Here is a 23,966-nt window from a genome sequence, read left to right on the forward strand (position 1 = left end):
TAGGGTTGGTAGGCCTTAAATTTAGACTTTCTGTAAAGAATTGTCTGTAGCGATGCAATTTGTTCCTTGTATAACACTGCAGACATAAGGAGAATCCTTTACCACATTTTTCATGGCAGTGAGATATGCACTTGTCAACATATTCTGTCACCGCAAAGTGGCTCTTGGCAACAGGATCATAAAGATCAATAAAAAAGTGCAGATTCTCAATATTTTACTAGCAGCTGCAAAAATTTCATTTATCTTGTTATTTTCCTCACTTACTGCCACCCTGTCTCAGGAGGGCACTGCTAGCTAAGCAGAACGGTTTTCCTACCCTTCTATGAATATCTGACAAAAACTCTCCCCTTTGTGTCTCCCCCTCTCCTCCTCCTCCTCCTCTCCTCTTCTCCCTCTCTTTTTTCCCAGAGCTGTGCATTTTGTTAATTCTTTCCACTGTTACATAAAAATGAAAATCGGAGCCACGCTATAAATTACCAGCATCTCCTAACTTGAGAAAAATTGAGTCTACTTTGTACTTCACCCTTGTAACATTTCATCTCTCAGTTTGGCTTCCCTTAACATAAACACAGCAGCCCGGCAAATGAATGTGCTAAAACCAAATGACACACTTTGCCGCTGAAAGAGCAGAACTGTTTTTGAGCAATGGGTGGTCTGTGAGGCTTGGAGTAGGCAGAGAAAAAAAAGTGTAAGTGTACACCGTCCCTTACAAGCGTGCAGAGCTTCCAAAACTCGCAGAAATCTCTGCATGCTGAAGTACATCAAAGGGATTTTTCCCTTTTTGGATAATATTTCCTTTGCTGACATGTATTTAGTATTGTGGTTGGATGACTCATAAAGATAGCTTCATGGCGTCCCAACGCAGTTGAAGCAGAACACATGCCAACAAACATTATTGTCAGCCTCAAAATAAAAACAAAACGTTCAGCTAAGGGTCAATCAATCAAGAGCACTTTGAAGAAAATTCCATTTAGATATTACAAATCATAACAGAATGAATTTAAACCAGCTGACTTTCTGTGAGGAGGACGTCCATGTACAATAAAAATTAGGCCGGTTTTTCAGTGTCCAACTTTTCTATTTTCTTACACTTGGATGCAGTCACTGGTGATGGATGCCAGTTTTTTAAATTGTGTTTTTGTAGTTCATTTTATAAAGATCTGAAGTAATCGAAAACAGATCAACAGAGGGAACTCTAAGTAAAAACTCCATCATGAAAGGAGAGTTGTAAAATCCACTTAATATTGACAGATGTGTAATGACTTTCTCATGCTCACTTTTCATTTAGGTTTGTCATCTATATATATGTATGCATTTTTTTTCCTTATTTTTTATACATATATATATATATACACACGTGCACACACACCACCACACTGAGAAATAGTTCACAAGATACCTACAAAAATACTCTTTCGTTACAGCAATCTTTATGCATTATCCAGTGTGTTTATTTAAAATCCGATGGGATTTTAGCTATAGATATCAGATATTTAAGGGTATAATAGAAGATTTGTAATGTATAAATAGGATTGTTATTTTTTTAACTGCGGCATTATTTAGTCAACTGGCCAGAGAATAAAAAAGCTGAAAATGCAATTGAACAATTTTACCATTGTTAAATTGGAACCCTATGGGATAATCAAACTTTATATGTATTTCATTTTAGCTTGCTTTTGTATGTTTTATTTTTAATTTTAAAGGTACTTTAAATAAGTTTAAGATTCTTCCTGAAGAAAAGAAACTTCATTCTCTAAAGCGACCAGCCAAAATCGGTATTGCTCACTGCGACTGGCAAGCCCAGGGCATTCTTTGATGTGCTTCCTACCATGTTTAATAAGGCTAAGCAGTTGCTTCTGATTCCGAGGCAAAAGGTTTGTTTATAGTTGAGATCATGTATTTATGTAATGCGTTGTCTGGATTTTCTGGATCTGTTTGTGAGTACAAAGTAAAATACACCGTAATTTCTTTACATTTTTCTTCACATTTTGACCTTCTCTAGCCAGTGATGTAAGAGGCACAAGCACTAGTAATCTTGGCTAGCAGGTGCACTCAACATATAAGCTCTAGGTGTATACATGTCTCATGACTGACTCTCAGAAAGCCTTTGGGTTCAAAAATCCTCTCCTGCCATTCTTCCCCTTCCTCTAGCACATGCATCTCTATTAAGGGTGGAAGATTTCTTGTGTTGGCTTGCTTCTGATCAGACCGTTTGAAAACGTGCAGAGGGCTCTGTGCAGTGTCATGGTCACAGGAGTGACAGAGGGCTGTACTTGCTCCCAGGAGCTCCAGGTCTAGCATGCTTACTACAATGGCCTCAGCTCAGAGCAACCAAAATTAAACCCATCCTCACTACACTCTGCAGCTTTTCTATTGCCCTGAATAAGCACACTCACAAAAGCCCTGCTACTGTCTTTGTAATCAAAGGCAATAGTACTGGTGACAGTTAAAGCCTGACTTTTCACTAAAAACATTTTCATTTTGTTGCATTGAGTAAATCAAAATGTACTTTACCTGTACTGAACCACTGTTAAGTTCTGTTCCCCGCAGTGCCTTGCACATCGGATATACCTCATCCAGCTCGACTTACTGGGTTCTCCACCATCAATAAAGTGCTGCAGTGTCCCATCTTGGTCATATATCTGGGGGAGATGTCACAAGGTCAACTAGTTAGAACAAATCATCAGCAATCATTTTCACCGCTTTGCTGGTGTCTCTCTGTGCCTTTTCCAGAAATTTATTGCCGTGAGATTTGTCATTGCATACTGATGCTCTTAGAAATCTACATGGAACAGCAGAAAAGTATTTTGGGGGATGCAAGTTTATCATGTTTCTTTTATCAAGCCAATCTTTTTGTATTAAACATATTTCTGGTGTCTCAAAGATGTGACCATGTTTCCCAAAGAATATTTAACCTATTTTGACAGGCTAGTCTTAAACAATGAACTGCCAGATAAACAAGAAAATCTGGATGTAAAGCCTGCATTGAAATGTCTGGAACATCTGAGTAAGGGGCAGTAGTAATCCCTAAACAAGTATCCCTTCCTTCACATCTCAGCTGCAGCAAAAGCATGTACTTCAGCAACCTCACATGATACATTAGGGAGTTGCAGGATTCATAATACCAAAACAAATGAGACTAGAAGGAAGAAGAGTTGAAGACGCCTTTAGAAGCTCCCTTGAGACATATAATTTTTTGAAGGAGTAAATGAGAAATCAGTCCTGAGGGAGTCACGTTTTTCCTAAACATGACATCCCTGCTAAGGACATGAGAGCCAGTTAGGGTAATTTTAAAAAAAGACAGTATTATGTCTCTATTCAGCACTGATTACTCCCTCTGAAGCTGAAGAATAAAATTGCTCTGGAGGCTCTGAAATGAAAAGATACATGTTTCATGCACACCTGCTCTTCTGACCGCTTAAAAAATGTTATCCTAGTAAAAGCATATGGTCTCACAAGATTTTTACCTGTTACACAATTACTTTGTTAAACTTCAGAAATGCATCTGAACATTTAGGTGCTTATCTGAAGCAAACCTGACCTTCAGATCTTTTTTCCCTCCAGAGACACTATCTGCTTTAATAAGCCTACCCCAAAAATGTTATCCCTGTTGAAATTGTATGAGCCTAAATTGATGTCTTCTTGAAAGTACTTTCAAGAAGTAAAAAAAATTTACATTAAGTAAAAAAACTTAATTAACTTAATTAATTAAGTTAATTAAAGAGGAAGCACATTTATTACGTTGAATTGAACATTTCTAGAGCAAGCAAATTAACAATCTTGCATTTCTATTTCAATATCAAGAGAATAATCTCAGAAATTATGTGACTATATTCAATATTTCTGATTTATTAAAAGAGTGTTTACTACAATGCACACAAAAACCTACACAGGAATCATAATCTAGTTCTTTACTCCACCACATGAGAGTCTCAAACTCAGGAGCCAGCCTTGCTTTAGCTTTTGACTCCTTTTGACTGGGAGTAATCAAGAGCAATACATCCATTGCTAGAGCATGAGAGACAGGGAAATCAAGTGTCTACAGAGATCCTTATAATTTGTTCCTGAGTGCCTGTGACAAGGACCAGGTGGAACCTGGCCAGATGCTCCTGGGTTGGAGAAGCAAGATGCTACCCCAACATGCACTGAGTGGTGGAATAAAGTCAGAGAAATCAGAAGGAGTCCTCAGAGGCAAACAAATACTCCAATACCAGGGATTTAGTTTATTTTTTATATATGGTAGCTTGTTGATTATCAGCAAGGACCTATTCTTACATAAACACGTTAATGTATGTTGAATATATGAGCAAAATACGCTAAACAATAAAAATCTGTAATGGAAATGGAGAAGTTTTACAGGAAATCAGCCTACAAAAAGGAAGAGCAGGAAAAATTAATGACTAACAGTGCCTGGCTGGGACCATTTTGGCAATATCTATCCAAACAGTCTCAGCACAGTGTTTATTATCTATTCATTTACATGGTGCTTACTAACAAAACAATATATGGCTTAACTTGAGGCAAAAACAATTCCCGTAAATAAAGAGCTGATAGCTTCCTAATCCCCAGATGATATGAAACAGGAAAGACAAAGACAACTGCCATAATTAGTACTGACAGCAATATCTGGACACACAGGGACCTACTCAGAACTTTGTGTATATGGACAAGCATGAGCTGACATGAGAAATTAAAACCTGCCATGAAAATGCAGGACTGGAGCTTTCTCAGGCCTTGGCCTGGAGTAGGAAGGACTGCTCTACAAGCAAGACTAAGCATTTTCAAATGTTTTATTCTTACAAGTACTGATGCATCAGTGACAATATCTTCTCCTTTCCTAGGGGGATCTTACTGACATTGCAAATAAAACTGTATAGTCAGAATCCATCCCACAGCATTCTTAGCCCTGTTCTTACAGGAATGAAAACCCAGCTGTAAGAAAGCAGAAACCCTAACCTTAGAATGGAAATAGCAGCACTGCATTGTATCTGTTTATTTGTCAAATTGCATAATACAGCTTAAAATCTGAAAAAACTTAACTGATATGGTTATTATTATTCATATTACCATCGTGCATCAGTTCTTCGTCATTTTACAATTGCCTGAATCTGGCAACCGCTATGTAATTGCCTGAAGAAACCATAATGAGGGAGCAAACCGTGACCTGCCATAACAGATGAAAAGCAAATCTGTAGCGTAAGTTGTGAACCCAGACATTACAGCAAACTATATAGATATACATGTTCACCTGCATCTGTATTACACATGCATATGTACTTAAACACTCATAGTATCTATTAAAAAACCTACTGCAGAATCCTGTGATAAACTGATTTTACTGCAAGTTTTTGACTATCTCACTAGATCACTACATCCATCTACACTGGCATAACTTTTAACACATTGCAAAAGCCTCATGGCAAAATAAAATACCATTTCTCCAACTTCCTATGGAGAATGCATGTATTTTTTTTTCTGTATCTCACAACAGTCATTGATCTAAGTGGTGGAAACAAAATTAGTTATTTCATATTTCTACTTTGATGACATTTGGAAGTGTTACCTAAACTGTTTACTGGATCTTTTCCCTCTTCTGACCCAAAGTACTTGTTAACTGTTGTTTTTGCTGAGTTTTAAAGGTTTTTTTGCTTTTGCTTTAAATGTTTCAAAGCTTTAAGATTTCTTTTTTATGCTCTGTTCCAATTTTGAGGAGTGCACCAGACTACTGGCAGAGACCGGAATCTGATAGAAGAGGACTGCACTCACCTTCTCATTTGACATGCCTTGTGTTCCTCCTTAGTAGTTCCCAAATGATTAACTAACTTCTTAATAGGGTATTGACTATTTACTGGTAGTTTACTGGTATGTCATATATCAAGAGACCCAGAAGGTGAAGCATATTATTATTCTATGAATTTCATCCTTTGACTTCAGAATACAACAGAAATAGCTTCATTTTCCAAGAAAGTAAGTCCGAAGTGTAACCAGCAGAATTCAAGTCTTTTCTTTTCCATTTTTTATATTCCTTTCCTTATAAACACCAGTTTATTCAGTAATCAAGACATAAACACAGAAAGGCATGAGGTATATGATGAAATTTCTTACAGGGTGCCACTGATATTCCTCATGACCTACACGTGCATTCCAACTGGGAAATAGGGGAAAAAGCAGGTAGGATGCCAGTGTACTCATATTGGTCAGGTTTGTCTTATAATGGTGTGCAAATATAAATTAAATATGAAGGACTGGATTTATTACTTGTTGGATTAGTTATTGGTAATTATTTGGAGGCTGTAGATACTGAAACTTATGACAATGATGCTAGCAACACATAATGGTGATAATATAATTTCTAAAGCACACAGAGTCTCATATAAGTGATGCTCTAAAATCTATGAACAACCATTACTAAGTAAAATAAACAGCAGTTGCTGGAACATCTGTGACTCTGGCAACATACCAAGTCTAGGTAGGACCATGTAAGATTTGAGTAGTATAACAGATAAGGCAGAGTGCTAAAGAGCCTTCTGAGAACTCTCAATTACTTCAGTACTGACATAGTCAGTATTGCTCACTTGGATAGATGGGGGCAAATGTAATTCCAACGCTAAAAACTGTAGTGCCAGTTTCTGTTATAGATGCCACAGAATTTTAGAATAAAGGAGCCCAAATGTAATAGCACAGCTGCAGAGAAAGCCAAGCTATGAAGCAATTAAAAACAATTTCACAGAAGAGACAGGGAGAGCAAAAATGGTTAGTTCATTGGAGATCTTTCCTCTCTATCTGCTGCTTTCCTTTGTTCTCTTTCCATGGCCTGCTAAAGGATTGTGTCTTTTGAAATTCTGCCTGCATTTTATTTTTCCATTTAGTCAAATAAAAAAGGTATTAGCACACAATTTAATTGACCTCTCATTTTCCTTCCAGGCAGAGGGAGAAAAGACTGGTCCTGAAAGTGGAGTTTTTCTTTGCATGTACATTTGTATTGTAAAAGTAGCTCTTAGAATAACTTTTTATTTTGCAAGACATCAAAAGAGATGTGAAGAAAAACCACAAAACATGCAAGAATTAATTCTTACCATTAGTAGACAATCTTGCTGTTCACTGCTATTCTCATTGACATCACATGCATAAGGTCATAGGATTTTCAAATCATTCAGCATTAGCCTTCTCCTCCCACAAGAAATTCTGCCCTTGACTTCAGTGGGAAGAGTCAAGATAGCAAGGAGTACTTTTGATGAGTACATACATTTCATAAATCAGCAGCTGTGCAGTTAAAAACCATAGAAGTACTCTAAACTAGTGGAAATACAGAGAAAAAGGTTGTAACAGTCTGATGAAACAGACTGACATGTCAGATATGGTAGCATCCATACAAGTTATATTCTTTCTATAACAATGTATGCACCTACACTGAAAGCTACAGCAACACTGAAAGCTTCTTCCTTCGCTGGTTTGGATACCAAAACGGAATAATCTCTACACTAGGCAAATCTCACTACTGTGAGACTTTGCTTTTGACCTAGCCACACTACAACATCCTCTACAGGTGACTATCCTAAACAGGAGTTGAAAACAATGCCAAAAAGAGCAATGTTTGATAAGCCTGAGTGCTTAGCTGACAGTCTGTAAAAGGTGTGCAGTTATGGAAGATTACGTTCTGAGACTGGACCTATAAAGCCTATTCTTGACACTAGAGAGAGCAGCCCTGCTTGTGTCCCCTTGTCAGAGGCAGCGAGACCCACTGCCTGATACATAATCTTTCTGATGCATCCTAAACCTGAGAGTCCAGTTTCCTCCCTAGGGCCCATAACTCTTCAGCCACTCAGGCCGTGTTTCTCTGTCCATTTGTTCATTTGGTCTTTTGGAGAAGAAAGCTACAGGCAAAAAGGCCCAGGATTTGTGTGTCTGCTATGGTCCTTTCTGGGCTGGTTCCACTATTTGATCATTTCCTTTGAAGGAAACTGCCATTTCTTTAATTTTTTTTTCCCCAGCATTGTATTCATCCCCTGGAAGAAACTAGTACTGTAAGTAGAGTACTCATATGCTTTGATAGACTGGGGGAGAGCATTCAGTGACATTACTGGTAGAATAGAGCTCTACAGCCATCTTAACAAATGATGAGGAAGGTTAGTTCTGTAAAGCAGAAGAAATAGTGAACAGTCACTTTTCTGACAAGCTCTGAGACTCACACAGGCAAGTGCACAGTAAGATCCAGTCATTTGACTTGCCTAAGGCAGTGATTGGGCTCTAGTGTTTATTATTACATGTATACATTATTTATTTGTTAGTGTTTCTAATCATGTCAAACTGAAAGCAAACTGGATTGTATGCATGACTTGGTAACTTACTCATTTAGATTGGATTCTGTGTAGTACATTGGTGCCTAGCTCCCTTTGAAATCAACACACTGCCAAAGGACCTCATTATCTAGAAAGTTTGAAACGTTTGGAAGAAGATGCTGCAGGAACTGAAAGACAGGAGACAACTGACAAAATTCCCTGGATAGATTACATTTAAGAAGCGTAGTTTAGACTGAAAATCAAACTACAGCTGGGTTCATATTTTATGATAACAACTGCTTGAAGAATGAATGCTTTCAGACTTTAAATGTCTTTAATATTAGGAGCTAGGCATCTGATTTAGAGGAGGAGGGCCCTTTGAATACACATCTTCTCCCTGTTACACACTGAATGAGAAGGGTGTGTAGAATCAATCATTCATTTAGCCATCACATCTTTCTCCTTTCATTCACTAGCTTGGTGACCAAGTCAGGCCATTCAGCACACATTTTAAGAACAACTCTTACTCTCGCTATATAAAAGAAAATATGAAACATAATGAAACTCAGAAGCAAACTGCAATGCATGGAAAAGTCTCCAAATATAGCTTAACTAAAAAGAAACACTGATGTTGATAGATAATTATAACATTATGTAGTCACATCCTTTAAAAAGACCATATCTCAAACATTGAAATACTTTGTAAATTACATACTATCTTTTATACTACCTATACAGTAGACAGGCAAATTATTCTTAGTCAGTATAAAGAAATGTCTATTCATCACATTGTGATATCTCTAACTGATGCCTAATAAATACTACTGAATCTGTAATAATCAACTGCACACATAAAACTGGTATGAAAAAATAGTAGCATACATGTCAGCAACATCATTTTACTGTAAGTGGAAACATTTGGACAGGTTCCCTATTCATCTCTATGGACATTATTTCAGAAAGATGTTAGTTATAAGTGCTTCTCTCATATTCCACTTTTGCTTGATAAGACTAACTGATTTGTTTTGCCACTTAAATATGCCTTCAGATTCTTTATGGACAGATATCAGAATTAAAAATATAAATATGCTACAGATAACATCTAAGCTTGTTGGCTTATGATGAAATAAGAATGTTTTGTTTTTATTATTATGTAGATAGTGAAAGCTAGTTACTACAGTCTTTACATGTATGTGAAATAAATCTATGCCAATAACTGGTTACTTACTTTATAATATTTTGTTGCCATGTAGAAAATGCAACAGTTCATTTGAAGAATGATTTTTGGTTTTGTAATTTTTGTATTACATGCAAGATGGTGTCAATTTCTTTATACTTTGAATTAGCATGAAGATTTCCAAATGTTTTTTAACTGCACTGAAGCATTCTGAACTGCTATAAACTATTAACAGAATAGAAATCTGAAATAAGTGAGCAAGGAGGAAACACCAGGAGGCCTCACTGGTTAAAATCAGACTAAAATGTTCTCCAACATTTGTTGGCAATAATCTCCCTGGGATGCAACACCTCTGTGAAAATGCACAGAAATATATCCTGACAGCCAACAGTCTTTAACTGCTCACACTATTCAAAGCAATTTTCTACAATTAGCCATATCTGATATGGAGTGTACATCTTGTAATATCTGCTTAATGTTTCTTCTCTTTAATCTAGCAGGCATCATCTAGCAAATTTTATAAAAGAGACTACTTGCCAACTAATATTAAAAGCTATTTAGTTTTAATGTTTCTCAAAGGATTATAGCATATGAAACTATAAACAGTGTTTTGAACTGTCTGTGCTAGGTGAAAGGCTTCATCTCTCACTTGGACCCCAGTCCAGCAAACACTTACACACATGTTGTAGTCCCATTGATCTCAATGGGACTACTCGTGTATGAAATCAAGCATCTGTGTAAGTGGTTGGAGGATTGGGGCCTTGTTCCAGAAAGTGTCATGAGAGCAATGCCCTGCTGATTATGTGGACTTCATTAAATTACTTTTTTTTAAGTCAAGTCTCAACGGTTAGTTTTGACACTAGCCCATGGAGGTCCTGGCACAGGGAAGAATTACACGTAACACAAACCAGTGTTACTCAACAACAGGGCAAAAAGGGGAAGACACAGCAGAAAACACACACGTGAATTTGGAAACTTGCACAGATGCAAACAGGTCTGTAAAGGACCGGTGCTCTTGCAGTATCCACTGATGTAACATGGCCTCCTCAGTGTGTGCTTTTGCATTCTCCTGACAGGTCCAGTGATAGGACAGAAAAAGCAGTGGCACTCCGGCCATGGGTCATTCTGCGATAGAGACATTTTTGCTTGGCATTGGTATTTCCACCCTGCTCACTGTGCTGCGTTCCCATGCAGACCTGGTAGCAGAAGACCATGGGGAGGCAGCAGACTGAAGCTGTTCTCTGCAGTCTCATTTACGTAGGTAACGGAGCATGAAGAGAAAAAGTGTTGCCAATCTAGGCTCAGTATCCAAAGAGACCAGGAAAAAAACAGACTAAAAAGGAAAAGATGGTTTAAAAACAGGGAGGCAAATGATCAAAGCTGAAATAACCCAAACAGAAGACTCTGACAACAGTTGACTGGTAGATGCATATCCCAATACGAGTATCAGGGAGGGAGTTACAAGAAGACTGTAAGGGCCTGATGCTGAAATCCCTCACACATCTGGGAAGCCTCACTGGACTTACTCAGTAATAAAGCTCCTAAGATGATATTCTGAGCCAGGGAATCAAGACGGTTATGGTGATCTAGGTTGCCCCTGGTGCCCCTGAAAGCATGACTGGTTCCTCTGCAAGGTAATGACAGAGCTTTGGCCATTTTCTTGCAGCTTCTCAAAACCTTTAGACATTGTAAAGTGAAATTAAAAAGTGTTTGTTTCATATTTTTTCATTCTTTTACAAGCAACCAAGTATTTCAGGGGGGTCCTCTGTCATTCAGCTGCGATTCTTTCAGCCTATTTCCATATAGTCAATACACCCATTCAGTTGGACAAAGAATTAAGAGTAAAATAGCTAACCACAGACATAATGTGACAGAGGAGACCACTCCAAAGCAGCATATACAAAAACAAATTTTGACAGATTTCATCACTCAGCATCAAGCTAGGCAATGCAGCTGAAACAAGTGAGTGGGTACATAGCTCCTAAGGTGACTTACTGATAACTCGGTGACCTTAGAGAAATCACTCAGGACCAAAAGACAATCATAAATGGAAATCATTCTAAATTGCACTGATTCTAATATGTGAGAAGGAAGGAAGTTGCAGGGAGAGCAAGGAAGGTCTGTTGTTCAAATATGACTCGGGGCTTACCTTACTACTGACCAAGAGGAAGGTGATGGCACAAGGAGAGAACGGTTTTTGATCCCTCACTCCTGTAATTTCTTTGGAGTACATTTTCAAAACATGGTTCCAAACCGTGTTTTCATAGCTTTGTGCATGAAACTGTGTCTATGTGTGAATTAGCACTCCCAGGAAGGTAGCAGATTTTAGACTTACAAATCCCAGCCTCAATGCTTAGTGATACTTTCAGACATATTAAAGTATGGCACAGAATATATGGCACAGCTATCATTCTGTAAATTAAGCTTGCTAGATTAGGGATTTTGTTTGTTTTCACTTTGAAGCACTTGGGGCTTCTCATTCTTTTCTTTACTTTTAGGATTTTTTAAAACTCCAACACCATATCCCCCTAGGCATTTTAAGAACTGGTTTCGAATGGTACTTATCTTTCAAGCACAAAGCTCCTGGAGACGCTCTCAATCCTGTAGTAAAACTGGCAAAAATCCTTTAGCAAGTTAGACTTTAAACTGCCAATGAAGTCAATGGGACTCAAGTTCCTACTTACTTGGACACTTTGGAAACCTGCATGCCTGTCTGCTTTTTAAGCAGGTAAAAGCAGCTATAATTTGCTCTAACTTTCTAAGCAAGACTTCTTGCCTTGAGACAGGGAATTCTTCTATTTCTTTTGCCTGTGCCATGAGAGGCTATGGTCTCATTTGAAGTCAGGGGCATTTCAGGGAATCGTGGAATCACTGAGGTTGGAAGGGATCTCTGGAGATCATCTCATCAGCTCACAAGATAGTGATGACTTCCACCACCTTCACTTTGAAATTCCTGACTCATGGTTCATAGGCATTCTATGAGAAAAAAGGAAATGAAAAAAAAACCCTAATTCAGAAATGAGTTACATGTAAAAAAAGGCCTCTGAAATGAAAGCCTGTCCACAAGTAACCTCACTTTCAAGCAATGTCAAGAACATTACTTTGTTCTGACAAAAACATTGCTGCCTAGTGTAACGGTTGTGACCCACTGATAAGGGTTTGGCAATGGACTAGGGTGCAAAGGGTTATATTCAGGTGTCTAAACTTAAGTTCCATTAGTGTTTCTGATGGCTCTGAGTATCCCACTGAGCCTCCAGTGACCGCTCCATAACGCAGGCAGATCTCCCTAAGTTCTGTGCCTTACCTGTCAGCCCTGCCTGTATGTTTTAGATATTTTTCAGGATTTAAAACGGCATTAAGCATCTCTGTTCAGACACTGGAATTGCTCTGCAGATGCCTGGGTTCAGCTCCCGCTCTGAAAAAGGTTTGTCACATGACTTACAGCAAGTACTTAAACTCTGTGTTTTGATCCCGTGGCCATAGAAAACAGGTATTTTGATACTTTTTTTTGTGCACTATTTGTTTATCTTCACTCTGAGTTTGTAAGTAAATATGGGTAGGAACTGTCTTTACTGTGTATGTGCAGAACATCTATCTCAGCAGAGCACCCATTTACTACTACAGTACAGACTCCACAGATAATTCTTTCAATCCTTTTTTAAACGTCTCATTAAGGCTCACCATAAATGAGTAATTTCAATAAAAATGACATATTTTAGAAAATATACTTAATTCCTTTGTGAGTTTTAAATAATGAGGCACACTGATATTTTTAGTTTGGAATATTTTGGAATGTCTGGAATGCTAAGTTCCCCAGATGATGATTAAAAGGTCAAGTAATAAAGTATATGATAAACTATGCTTGAGATTCCTCATAAAACAAATGAGTAATGGCTGTACAAACTGTGTCACCATGTTTTTACATTGAAAAAATGCCTGTGCTGTATTATTCCTTCAAATTTGTTAGATTATAGGATTGTCAGAAAACCAGCATGGTGATGGTTAGTTTGCAACCGCTTTGGGGCTGAAGTCAGAGTCAAGAAGCAGATGAAAAGGGTGCATTAAGGAGTAGTGCTGGTGTTGCTAGTGGACATATGGTGGAGAATGTGAAATGGACTTTTTTCTTGCCAGAGTGCAGGTCTGGTATTGGTAAGTATCATGTTAAGTTTCTTTGGAAGAGAGTTTGTTTCTGTGAGGATTATAACATTAGATTAGAACGTTGCTTGAGTCACAACCACAGGAGCCCTCCAGAGCTGTTAAGCATTTGGCATATCTCACTTATCTCTAAGGGTGGCAGGGGCCATCAATACAAAGTGGACCATCAATCAATCTGAGGTCTTCTTCAGACACTGCCTGTCAGCTGATCAGAGGAAGACTTTAGGGAATCAGCTTTCCATTATCAGGATTTGGTCTGTGATCAGAACAAGCCACTGAACCTTTTACTTTTCACTTGGCAAAAACATACACACTGGAAAAAAGTCCTGACAGTTCATTCATTTTGCTCCATCACTGGAGCCAGATGATGTTTGACTGGGGAGACCCACCCTCTTTGATGTTGTGCTCTTTTGAGAGTGCCCTGCTGTGAAAAAAATTTTCTCCTTCCAAATTAAAGAGAAATATTTCTGCGTCCAGCTGTTCAATGTGACGTTTGCCATTTTTCAGTGCGTTGGCTTTGTGCCATCTCGCAGGCTGTGTTTCAAGCCTATCTTTTTCCCTTCTCCTTCTCAGCAGCAATATCCACAATGTGTTAGTGTCTCCAACTTCTACATAACATCAACACCAAAAGGGAAAATACAAGTAATACTTCATTGCTCTGAACTACAGCAGCAATATTTACACACGTTTCTTCTGATTTTTTTAATTAAAGCCAGCAATCATTTTATTACATGAAATGAAGGATAAAACCCTTAAATACAATCTACCTATGAAAAGTCGACTACAGTTTCATACTGATTGCAGTAGGCAAACCATGCTGAAGCAAAGCCTCTGCAGAATACATTTACCAGTTAAATGAGTGTGGATGTTATTAAAACTTGTTTCATGTGTACTGAGTCCACATCAAAAAAATGGCATCCGTTCAGCAGCCCTAGCTCTGTTTAAATTAAGACAAACTTCTCATGAAAGCTTGAATAAACATTTAGGTTTAAGTAATCAAGAAAACCTGTATCATCTCATATTTATTAAGTGTAATTTTTAGAGTTACAAAAACCACTGTCACGAATTGTGTATACTCTAAATAAAGGGTGGACTCAGCCTTACAACGTTTTGCCTATCTATTGAGGTGGATGAAACACAATAGGTTCCAACTGCTCTTCAGCTCAAGCTTTCCTTCATCCTTTTCATTTCCATATTTGCTGACATGGAAAAGGATCAGTGTTTGATAGATTTTGGCAATCTCATTGTTGCAAACCTATGTTTTGTAATTAATCTCAGACTATGACCAGCAAATCTGAGTAACTGCTCATGTACTCATCACATCTTCACACTGTGAAAACTAAAACCTGACTGAGAGCCTCAACAGATGAGAACGGAAGCACTTATTTTGGAAAAATAAATGGATGATAATAAAAATTAAGCATTTCCCCTTTAGGTATCCACATTCTAGATTCATGCCAAGAAAAAGAATTGTCCAGAAAGATTTGATCTAGAAATAAGCAGTAAAGCTGTGGCCTGCTCTTCACTTGCACTACATATAACTCACGAACTCAGGTTTTAAAATGATAGAATGATACAGATTTACAAATAAATATAAATTAGCCTCTCTCCAAGAGGCTAGCATGGAGCCAAGCTACATTCTGCAGGGCTTCAGTCAGTTCTCAGAAACTATCTGGTATCTAACAAAGACAGTACTGGGACTGGACATGTCCAAGCAACATGGAGATGCTGACAGAAACAGTGTTGGCAATTCAACAGGAGGCATATTTCCTTGTTCCTGGAATGAATCAAATACTGCCACTCCTAAATGACATACAACACAGATATATGCTCTATAAATGGTTACATTTGGATCTACGTGTTATGCTGTTCCATGACTGTGTAGCACCTTGTTACAAGGATATCATTTATGCTATTATGGTTCTTCTCTGTCTTTATTTCTAATTAGATTAAGAAACATTTTTCTTACTATTAATTCCAACTTTCTCTTCTATATCTAACCAATGCTATTCAAAATCCTCTTTACTTCCCTCTACTCTCCCATCAGCCACTGTCTCATCATGGTCCTTTTTTCTGTCCCTCCTTTTATCAAGGCGGAGGAGAAACATCCAAGAATGCCTCATTAGAGTGAAAACCAAAGACCAACTGCAAAGATTTGTCTTCGTCTTTCTCTATTCCATTCTGCATTTTTCCATTTCCTCTTTAACACTATGCAGCTTACTTTTATCCTTCCAGCCTTTCTCAACTCTGCTCACTGTGCCAAAATAATTTTAGGTAAAAGGGCATTTTTTTGGTCCCAAACAGTTTTAAGTGAAAATATTTAGACAGCTTATGTAGGCTAACACAGATGCAACAGGTGTATTTCAGAAATAGAAGAGTAGTTTGAGCAGCAAGTGTACTGGCCTTAAAGGTTGACTTTTTTACTAAGGAACTCAAAGCAGATGAATTAATTAGGAACCAATAGAACCAGTGATTATAATCCATGTTGAAAATGTTAACAGTAAAATGATTCATCCAAAATGAGTTTTATTTTTTCCCCAAGTCTAAATTCTAAAAACAAAGCAAAATAAACTGGTTCTTATTTTGATTTTTTTCCCACCATCCTCAAAAATTTAACACAAAGGGGAAACTAATCACTATTTAGCAGAGCTGCATGCAAAATTATTTTACTGAATATAGCCAAAACCGCACAATGTTTGTAAAGCAGTAACAATAACAAAATGTTTTGGAGCAAGATTTTTTTTTTTTTAAAAAGTCATTTGGATGATTTCAAGATTTTATAAACCATAATAAAATGTTTCATTATAAACTTACTGAGCTTTAAAACTGAAAGGAGTTCTGAACTGAGAAATGAACTTTCTGTTTAGAAAGTGTAAGAACAACATGTTTAGATGATTTTGAACCATTTTCCCCAGTTTTATTCATCAGAAGTTTCCCTGAAACTGACATTTTTGTGCAAACAGTTTTAGTTTCTCAGCATTCTCTGGAAAACAAAATTGGTTTCCTTGGAAAACCCCAACAATTTGTAACTAGTTATCTGTTGTACACCAGTGATAGGCTATTAAAGGCATACATAAAAACAGTCATGGCACCTAAGAGCTTGCAATCTAAAAGACACAGATAAGGCTAAATGAATTGGGAGACCCAGAAAACGTGATGAAAGCGTAACTTTTCCCCACTCCTTTCCTGCCTCTTCCTGCCTCATGCATAATCACAAAAATTCTCTGCTTAAATACAGAGAGATTAATAGGGAGTGCAACTTTGCAGTTTTTCCGAGCTAAGCAGGAATTGCCCCACTTCCCCTCTGCCAGAAGAGAAAAGCCTTGGGTTTCCCAGTGGGGTACAGAGTTCTACCAGCTCCCTCCCATTCATGGAGAAAATAAACCCTGAATCTACATGCAGACAAGCTAAAATCTAAGCCCTTTCTTGGCCAGCTAGTATCCCCTGGCTGCCAGTCCATTGGGAAGGTAGGTAACTTTAAGTCGTATGCATATACTAACCCATACATTTGAGGGCAAAGGGAAAGGGAAGGCATACTAAAGAAAGGGCAGGAGAAGCTAAGCAATGTGGGAAATAAAAGAGCACGTTTGTATATTTTATGTAAGGGGTACCTCAAGAGGAACATATTCCTGCTAATAGCAAGCAAATGAGCCCTTGTTCAGCTTCTTTTTTATACCTCACAGACTGTATGCTTACTGTATGGTGCCGACTTTCCTAACTGGCTTGACCACTACACTTGTAAGATGAGAGAATATTAAAAATAACTGTGTGCCGACTCTTAGCCATACACTCAGATTAACTATTTTCAAAGAATTTGATGAAGCTGTAATAAAAATCAATTTATCCATAGAAAGAAGCACTTCTTGTTCTCAAATGGCAGATTTATGATTTCATGCAAACATGAATGTCCTAGAGCTCACCCTTTTTAATAAGGAGTCTTTTAAAAGACATAAAATATTTGTCCTAATGAAGTAATGGTTTCCTAAGGTTTTGCTTCTTTTCTGTACTGCCTACAGTTTTATGTCTTTGTTGAAATGTGTCACTTCTTAAATTATGATGTTTTCCTAAGTCTACTATATTCTTTTTCTAACCCACACTAAGAAAGCACAATTGTCAGACATTATGTTTTGAGGGCGAAGTGACCTCCAACATATTGTGGGTAACATAAATTTCATATTTTATAGTTATTTTGAAAACATTCCTAAACTCAAACCCCTTGGTTGCTCAGTATCTTGAACTCACTCCACCTAACAACAGTAAACTAAAGAGGCTAATGTTTTCAGCCAAAAATCAAAGTAAAAGGTGAGAGGAGAAGATGAAAAAGTACTTTAGCATTAGGGAGTCACTGCTATTAGAGAGTCACGGCCAGCTTTAGATAAGACACTGTACTGAGACAGCCCAAACAGCTGCTGCAATCCCAGGGCTGTCATCTTAGCCTGCTCAAATTTGCCTAAAAACTCTCCAAGAAACTGGGAGTATGGGAAGAGTGAGACGGGAGAGGTTAATACACTATGATTCTAGCCTCTGCTGACTCATTCTGTCAAAAAATACTGAGGATCATCCAACAGAACATGATAGCATGTCACTGTGGAAGGTTTTGCTTCTTTTTCTCAAAGACTTTTCGTTCTCCAGTAGAAAGCAGAGAAGGATGTGAGTTACTCCAGGCTTCAAAGGAGAGACATTTATTTTGTAGAGATAAGTAAATTGTCTAGTAATCCCATGTGGCATCTGGGTAGGAAATATATTATACTTTCTAGAAAATTGAGCAAATCCTTGGAATCAAGGATGAACAAAAAAACTGACTGAGAGGAAAAGACACTTACCAGAGGCTTAATAATGAGGTACATTCAGGAGCATTCCATAATTTAAAGGCTAGTTGCTCAGTAAGCAGGACTAATGAAGCCTGGTTTTAGTATGGATTTGTGCCCTTTGTCCCCAAAACTGTCGCTCTTGTAATAATCTCCACTTTTACACTGATTCCAGTGTATAACACTGATATCTAAATATTTTTCAGTTATTACATACTTAGCACTGCCGCTGATATCACTGGAAGTTCAGCATATGGAAGAGCAAAATGTACGGTGGAGTGTCTCACGGCGGATGCAGGGGGAATGGTGTCCTGGGATATCTGGCCTTGTGATGTGTAAGTAGACAAGAGGTATGGTGGTGACAATATATGCTCACAAAAAAACAGTAACTTTTGCTCGACAGTGAGATATAGATTGGGTCAGTGACCTTTGCTGATCCCCATTAATACCCATCTGCATCTTCGATAATCTTCTTGACAGCATCCCGAATCGTATAACTACTTGTAGAAGTCACATCATGAAATATGAAGTAGCAAGAAGGTGAAATCTGGAACAGTGCTGGACAGAAAAGTCACAGTGCGCAGTTTGCACATGCTTAACACATCTCATGAGATGGACCAATTGTACAGGCAATAGGTCCAGATGCAGTTGCTGTTTTCCTGAATCTCTGGAAATTTAAGCTGCTGCATGTTTGGAAAAGCATCAGTTGCCATGACAATACAGAAAAGAGTGTGCCCTGTATGCTTTTCATATTTGACTTCACTATATATATACAGGATATCCAGTATTATACTGAATGTCTGGCAGTCCTGAAAGAAGAAAATGACATTTCCTGTTGTCATTTAGTTTTTTGCTACTCTTTCCACATTTCAGGAGATTTAACTTATATACCCATTATATCAAATTTGGTGAAAATAAAGGAGGGATTACTGTCTTCCTAGCACTATAGTTATGACTATGAAATAAATCAATTCTAATTACTACAGGTAAATCATTAGCAGTAACATAGTTCAGTTGTACATACATTTCATATTCATCAAATGTAAATGTCATTTCTGTGACATATTTTCTCAACCTAAAACGTGATTTCTCTAAAAATGTTCAAAATCAATCAACACTAAAAAAAACCCCTCAGCTTCTAATAAAGTTTTTAACATTGTAAATAGATGCAGAGAGCATCTATGCTTCAGTCTCTTAATTATGGTGTAAGTCCTCTAAAAGTCAGTACAATAATAAGCAGCAGCAAGCAGATAGCTGGCAGATTTTAAAATTATTGTGGTGATGGGATAGAAAGAGCAGGAAGACCGTTCGTCACTTAATGCAAATGATTGTAGCACTTTTCACCTGTAATATTACAAAAGATATGAATTGCAGTTCCCATTTTACACCTGAGGTAAACAATGCCATTAACATTGCAACTCTGCTTAAGCACTCTGTCAACTTTAAAGGCACATCTACATATATTGTGCACATAAATGAGAGAAAATCCAAACCTCATCACATACATCATTCACATATTGCACATAGTCAGTCCTGAGATTTGTATTGATTTAATATCTTTGAGAGCATAAATGAACAGGACTCAAAAGATCCATCATGATGCAATTATCCAAAGTTTTTCTTTTAAAATGCATCTATGTTTGGTCTCTGCCAAAATAATTTTAACTGTAAATTTGCAAATGTCTCAGTTGTAAAACTGCACAGATCTGAACTATAATAGTCAAAGCTCAACTTTTGAGTTTTATAAGTACATTTAAAATATGGCATTAATATAAAAATCCTATATCATACAACGAAAACAATTTAATATAACTTGCTATGGCAATAACCAGATCATTTTTCCAAACAAATAGATAAACTCCATCACGTCATTTTGAACTTCTTCTGACCTTCTGATGGCTACAATTGGGAACAAATGTTATCCAAGAAAAATATTGGTGGCTCTGCATTTGCAAGACAGAGAATGCTTAAATTAAGCAGTCTTTGCTTTAGTAGACATATCAGATGCATTGCATAGGAAAAGATACTATCCCAGTTCTGCTTTCATATATACCAAGTATAATCACAGATTAAAAATCCTACTGATTTAGAGCATGTCTACACTGCAATCAAAGTGACTGGGACTGATGCAGACAAATCTGTTCTCTAGGTGTAAATTAGCTATCTGGATCACAACAGCAGGGCGATCACAGCAGCGTGGGATGTACTTAAGGCTATTTACAACACTTTACTATGAGTTTTGCATCCCATGGTAAGCTCAGTATTGCTGGAGTTACATTATTTATAAGGCTGAAATCATTACCTCAATTAAAGCTAGTTGGCTTGTATCTGCCTAGAGGTGCAGACACATCTTTGGCTGCAATGTAACATGCCCTTAGTGAATTTACAATAGGGGAAACTGATAACAGATATTGGGGCACTATTGATTATTTCCTTTGTTCACATGCAGTGTAAAATGAAGTTTGTTAGTGACTTGAAGGTAGGATTCATTTCACATAACATTAATCAACTAAAGTTAAGTATATAACCTAGCCCTATTACCCAATGTCCTCGTAGAGACAATGGAGAGAAACAGGCACCGTCAGAAGGCAATACATCATAAGCAAGGTTAACTGACTTAGACCAGGTACTTAACTTACTGATATCGAATGTTAGTGACTGAGAGTGCAAATACAACCTGCTATAAATTGCCACACCCTGGATGGAGTTCACTGAGACTAGTGCTCAAAAAAGTCAGTCATTTTTGTATTGCTTTTATATTGGTTGCTTTCTCATGCCCTTTAGGAAAAAAAAAATCTGTAAACAATTTTTATCATCTTAACATTCGAATGTGACTATTGTAGTGTGTTTTTGACTAGGAAAACAAGAATAGCCTCTTTATACAAATATATTTATAAGTAAATGTATAGCATCATATCAGTCTTAAAAATCCTTAGCCTCCATTGTGACTGGACTATGAAAGCATGCTGTCAACCAATTAGGAGAAATGATGCAAGGAATACCGTTCTTTTTTCCTTTTTCTTTTTTTTTTTATTTCCGCTTTCTTTCCAAAATATACTTCTCAGTTTTTCTTTTTTTCCTCTCTCTTTTTTTTTTTTTTAATTTCAGCTTTCTTTCCAAAATATACTTCTTGCTTTTGCTTTTTTTTTGGGTCTTTTTTTTTTTTGGTACAGTGAACAGCAGCAACAGCAGCTTTTAGGAGAGCTGTGGTTGTAATGCTGCTGAAAGCTGCTTCCCTAAAATGACCTTTCCTACCCAGTAAATGATTCCAGCAGGGCAACTCAAAAGCAAAAGAAAAAAAAAATCACTTTTTGTCATATTGCTCACAAAACTACTGTGTTGGGAAAGCTTTTCAGACACATGCTTAAAAGTAAAAAAAAAAACAAAAACAAAAAACTAAAAACGTGCCACTTCCACTTAACTTTAATTTCAAGACTTGACTGGCTGGGATGCCTCAAGTCATTCTCTGGAAGCCTTGAGATAATATGCGAGTGGCAAGAATATGAGTATGTCTGGAGCCTGACAATAATTGCATACCACTGCTTGCACTGCAGCAAAATCTTGACATTGCAAATGACAGCATAAAATAATAGAGCCTGGTGAGCCTAACTATTTCAACCTTATCAGATGGAGGAGAAAAAAGGCTTTACTTAAGACCAGAGGCTCTTATCCCTCCACCGGGAGAAGGGCCAAGGGAAGGCATAGTTTCCACATGAAAGGTGACAGTGGCTCCAAGCAGTCCATCACTCCACAGCAGAACCGGGTTGAACTGGGAGAGCAGGTGGGCTTCCAGTAAAGCAGCTGCGGCTCCCCTTGCTAACCAGATCCCCCAGCAGTCCCTGTGCCACCACAGCCTTGTCCTTTGGTGGTCACGAATATCTTCTGAGGTCCTCAAAGGCAGAGGTCTTTGCAGATCTCTTTCTTAACAGAGGAGAAATCATTGTTGTCAAAATTGGGTCTTTGGGATGCAAATTATATTCAGTCTTGTCCTAAATGAAGGCCCAACTCTGCCCTCCAGCAAAGTCTAGTCAGAAAGATTTAATCAGACAGAAAACCATCCTAGTGCTTGCAGAAGTATAAACAGGAACTGAAACACAGGAGACAGTACAGCATATCTTCAAAGACTGAACACAGCACTAAGCAAAAAGATTGTGTGAAACTATGTAACAGTGTCATCTAGTGACTCTTGCCATAATATTATTATCCAGACAGTGCAACCAGCTACAAGTAAGGCCAGTTTTTACCCTGTTGAAGTGAGCTGTGCACATACTCTATATTGACACTTGGCATTCAGCTATGACAAGAATTCACGGGGAAACTGGGTGCCCACATACACAAATATGACATTTGCGAACAAGTGTCTGATGAGCACACAGACATCTTTAACTGACTACATGGAAATCCTAGTGGAATGCCAATGCCAGGCATGGTGCAAGTCCTGTCTTGTGTCAGGGAAAGCATCTGTCATGATGGTGCTGAAATACAGCTCACGATTATACCACCTAGTGAGACTCCTTTGAACTCAGTCTTCCATGTAATCTGCAGAACATTTTGCAAGGTCCTGCAGACCACCAGGGAGCCATGGACAACAGCTTAGTAGCCTCTGGTGGAAGCAAGCGCAGTTACGAGTAGGCAACTTGGCTGTTTTCTTTTTTTTTAACATCTGACCCTAACACCGAGGATTATGTATCTATAACCGGTGACTAAATCCTGTACCATACCTCCTTATTTCTAAGCACACTCACTGAATGTGAGCTAATCTGTTCATAAGGCTCATGAGAGCCCGTTAGCATGACACTGAAAGAGATGTTTCTTTGGTTCTTCCTTGTTTTCATTCTTCTTGCCTGAAAGTCTGTTTCCCACATAAGAAAGCACACAACAAAGACCATTAATAAAAATGAAAGAGCTTAACTAATATAGTGGATTTTTTCCTTTTTAGAGTTATGAAGTCCTTCACGAAGTGTAATACTTGCCAAAGAATACAGTTAAAGGCATGAGCATTTTGTTATATTTCCATTATAATTAATTAAACTGTCAGAAACATTGTCCAAAGAGCATTCAGTCTGACAAACTTGGAAAATCTGGAAAATGTAATGCAAGTGTGACACTTGTCTGTAATTCATGTACCAGTTTACAGGGGTATAAACTACACTGCAACCTTTATTAGCTGTTTATAAACAAAAATAAAATAGAATAAAATAAAATAAAGTTCAAGAGAATTGGATTTTTTTGCATATACCTTCAGTTTCAAATCACATTCACCTCCTTCCCTTGTTTTACACTGTACTGCTTAAGTGCTTTAAATGTTACACATCAAAACTTAATGTAAGCTTCCAGAAAATTAAGCACAAGTTTCGTCATTGGTTTGATAATGAATTTTTCTGATTCTGCTGTGAGCTTAACACTCAAAATTAAGTAAAAAAAAAAAAAAAGTCATCCAGTTTCAGATTTTCTTATTTGAGGTTTGCACATACCATGCGCCTGAAAGATCTGTGGCATCTAATTAGAGACCATCATAATAAACAGCTCAGCACAGCAGGCAAATTG

The 23,966-nt window shown here is 37.7% G+C and overlaps 1 protein-coding gene across 1 annotated transcript in view; it reads right to left on the reverse strand.

The window, feature by feature from the left end:
- Positions 1-23,966, reverse strand: part of PRDM6 (PR/SET domain 6) — a 72,136-nt gene that overhangs the window by 20,689 nt on the left and 27,481 nt on the right. The window contains exon 3 of the mRNA XM_076362953.1: positions 2,515-2,642. Within this exon, the coding sequence (XP_076219068.1) occupies positions 2,515-2,642 (128 nt within the window). The remainder of the gene's footprint in view (positions 1-2,514; positions 2,643-23,966) is intronic.

The sequence above is a fragment of the Aptenodytes patagonicus genome, chromosome Z (genome assembly GCF_965638725.1).
Source record: "Aptenodytes patagonicus chromosome Z, bAptPat1.pri.cur, whole genome shotgun sequence".
NCBI lineage: Eukaryota > Metazoa > Chordata > Aves > Sphenisciformes > Spheniscidae > Aptenodytes > Aptenodytes patagonicus.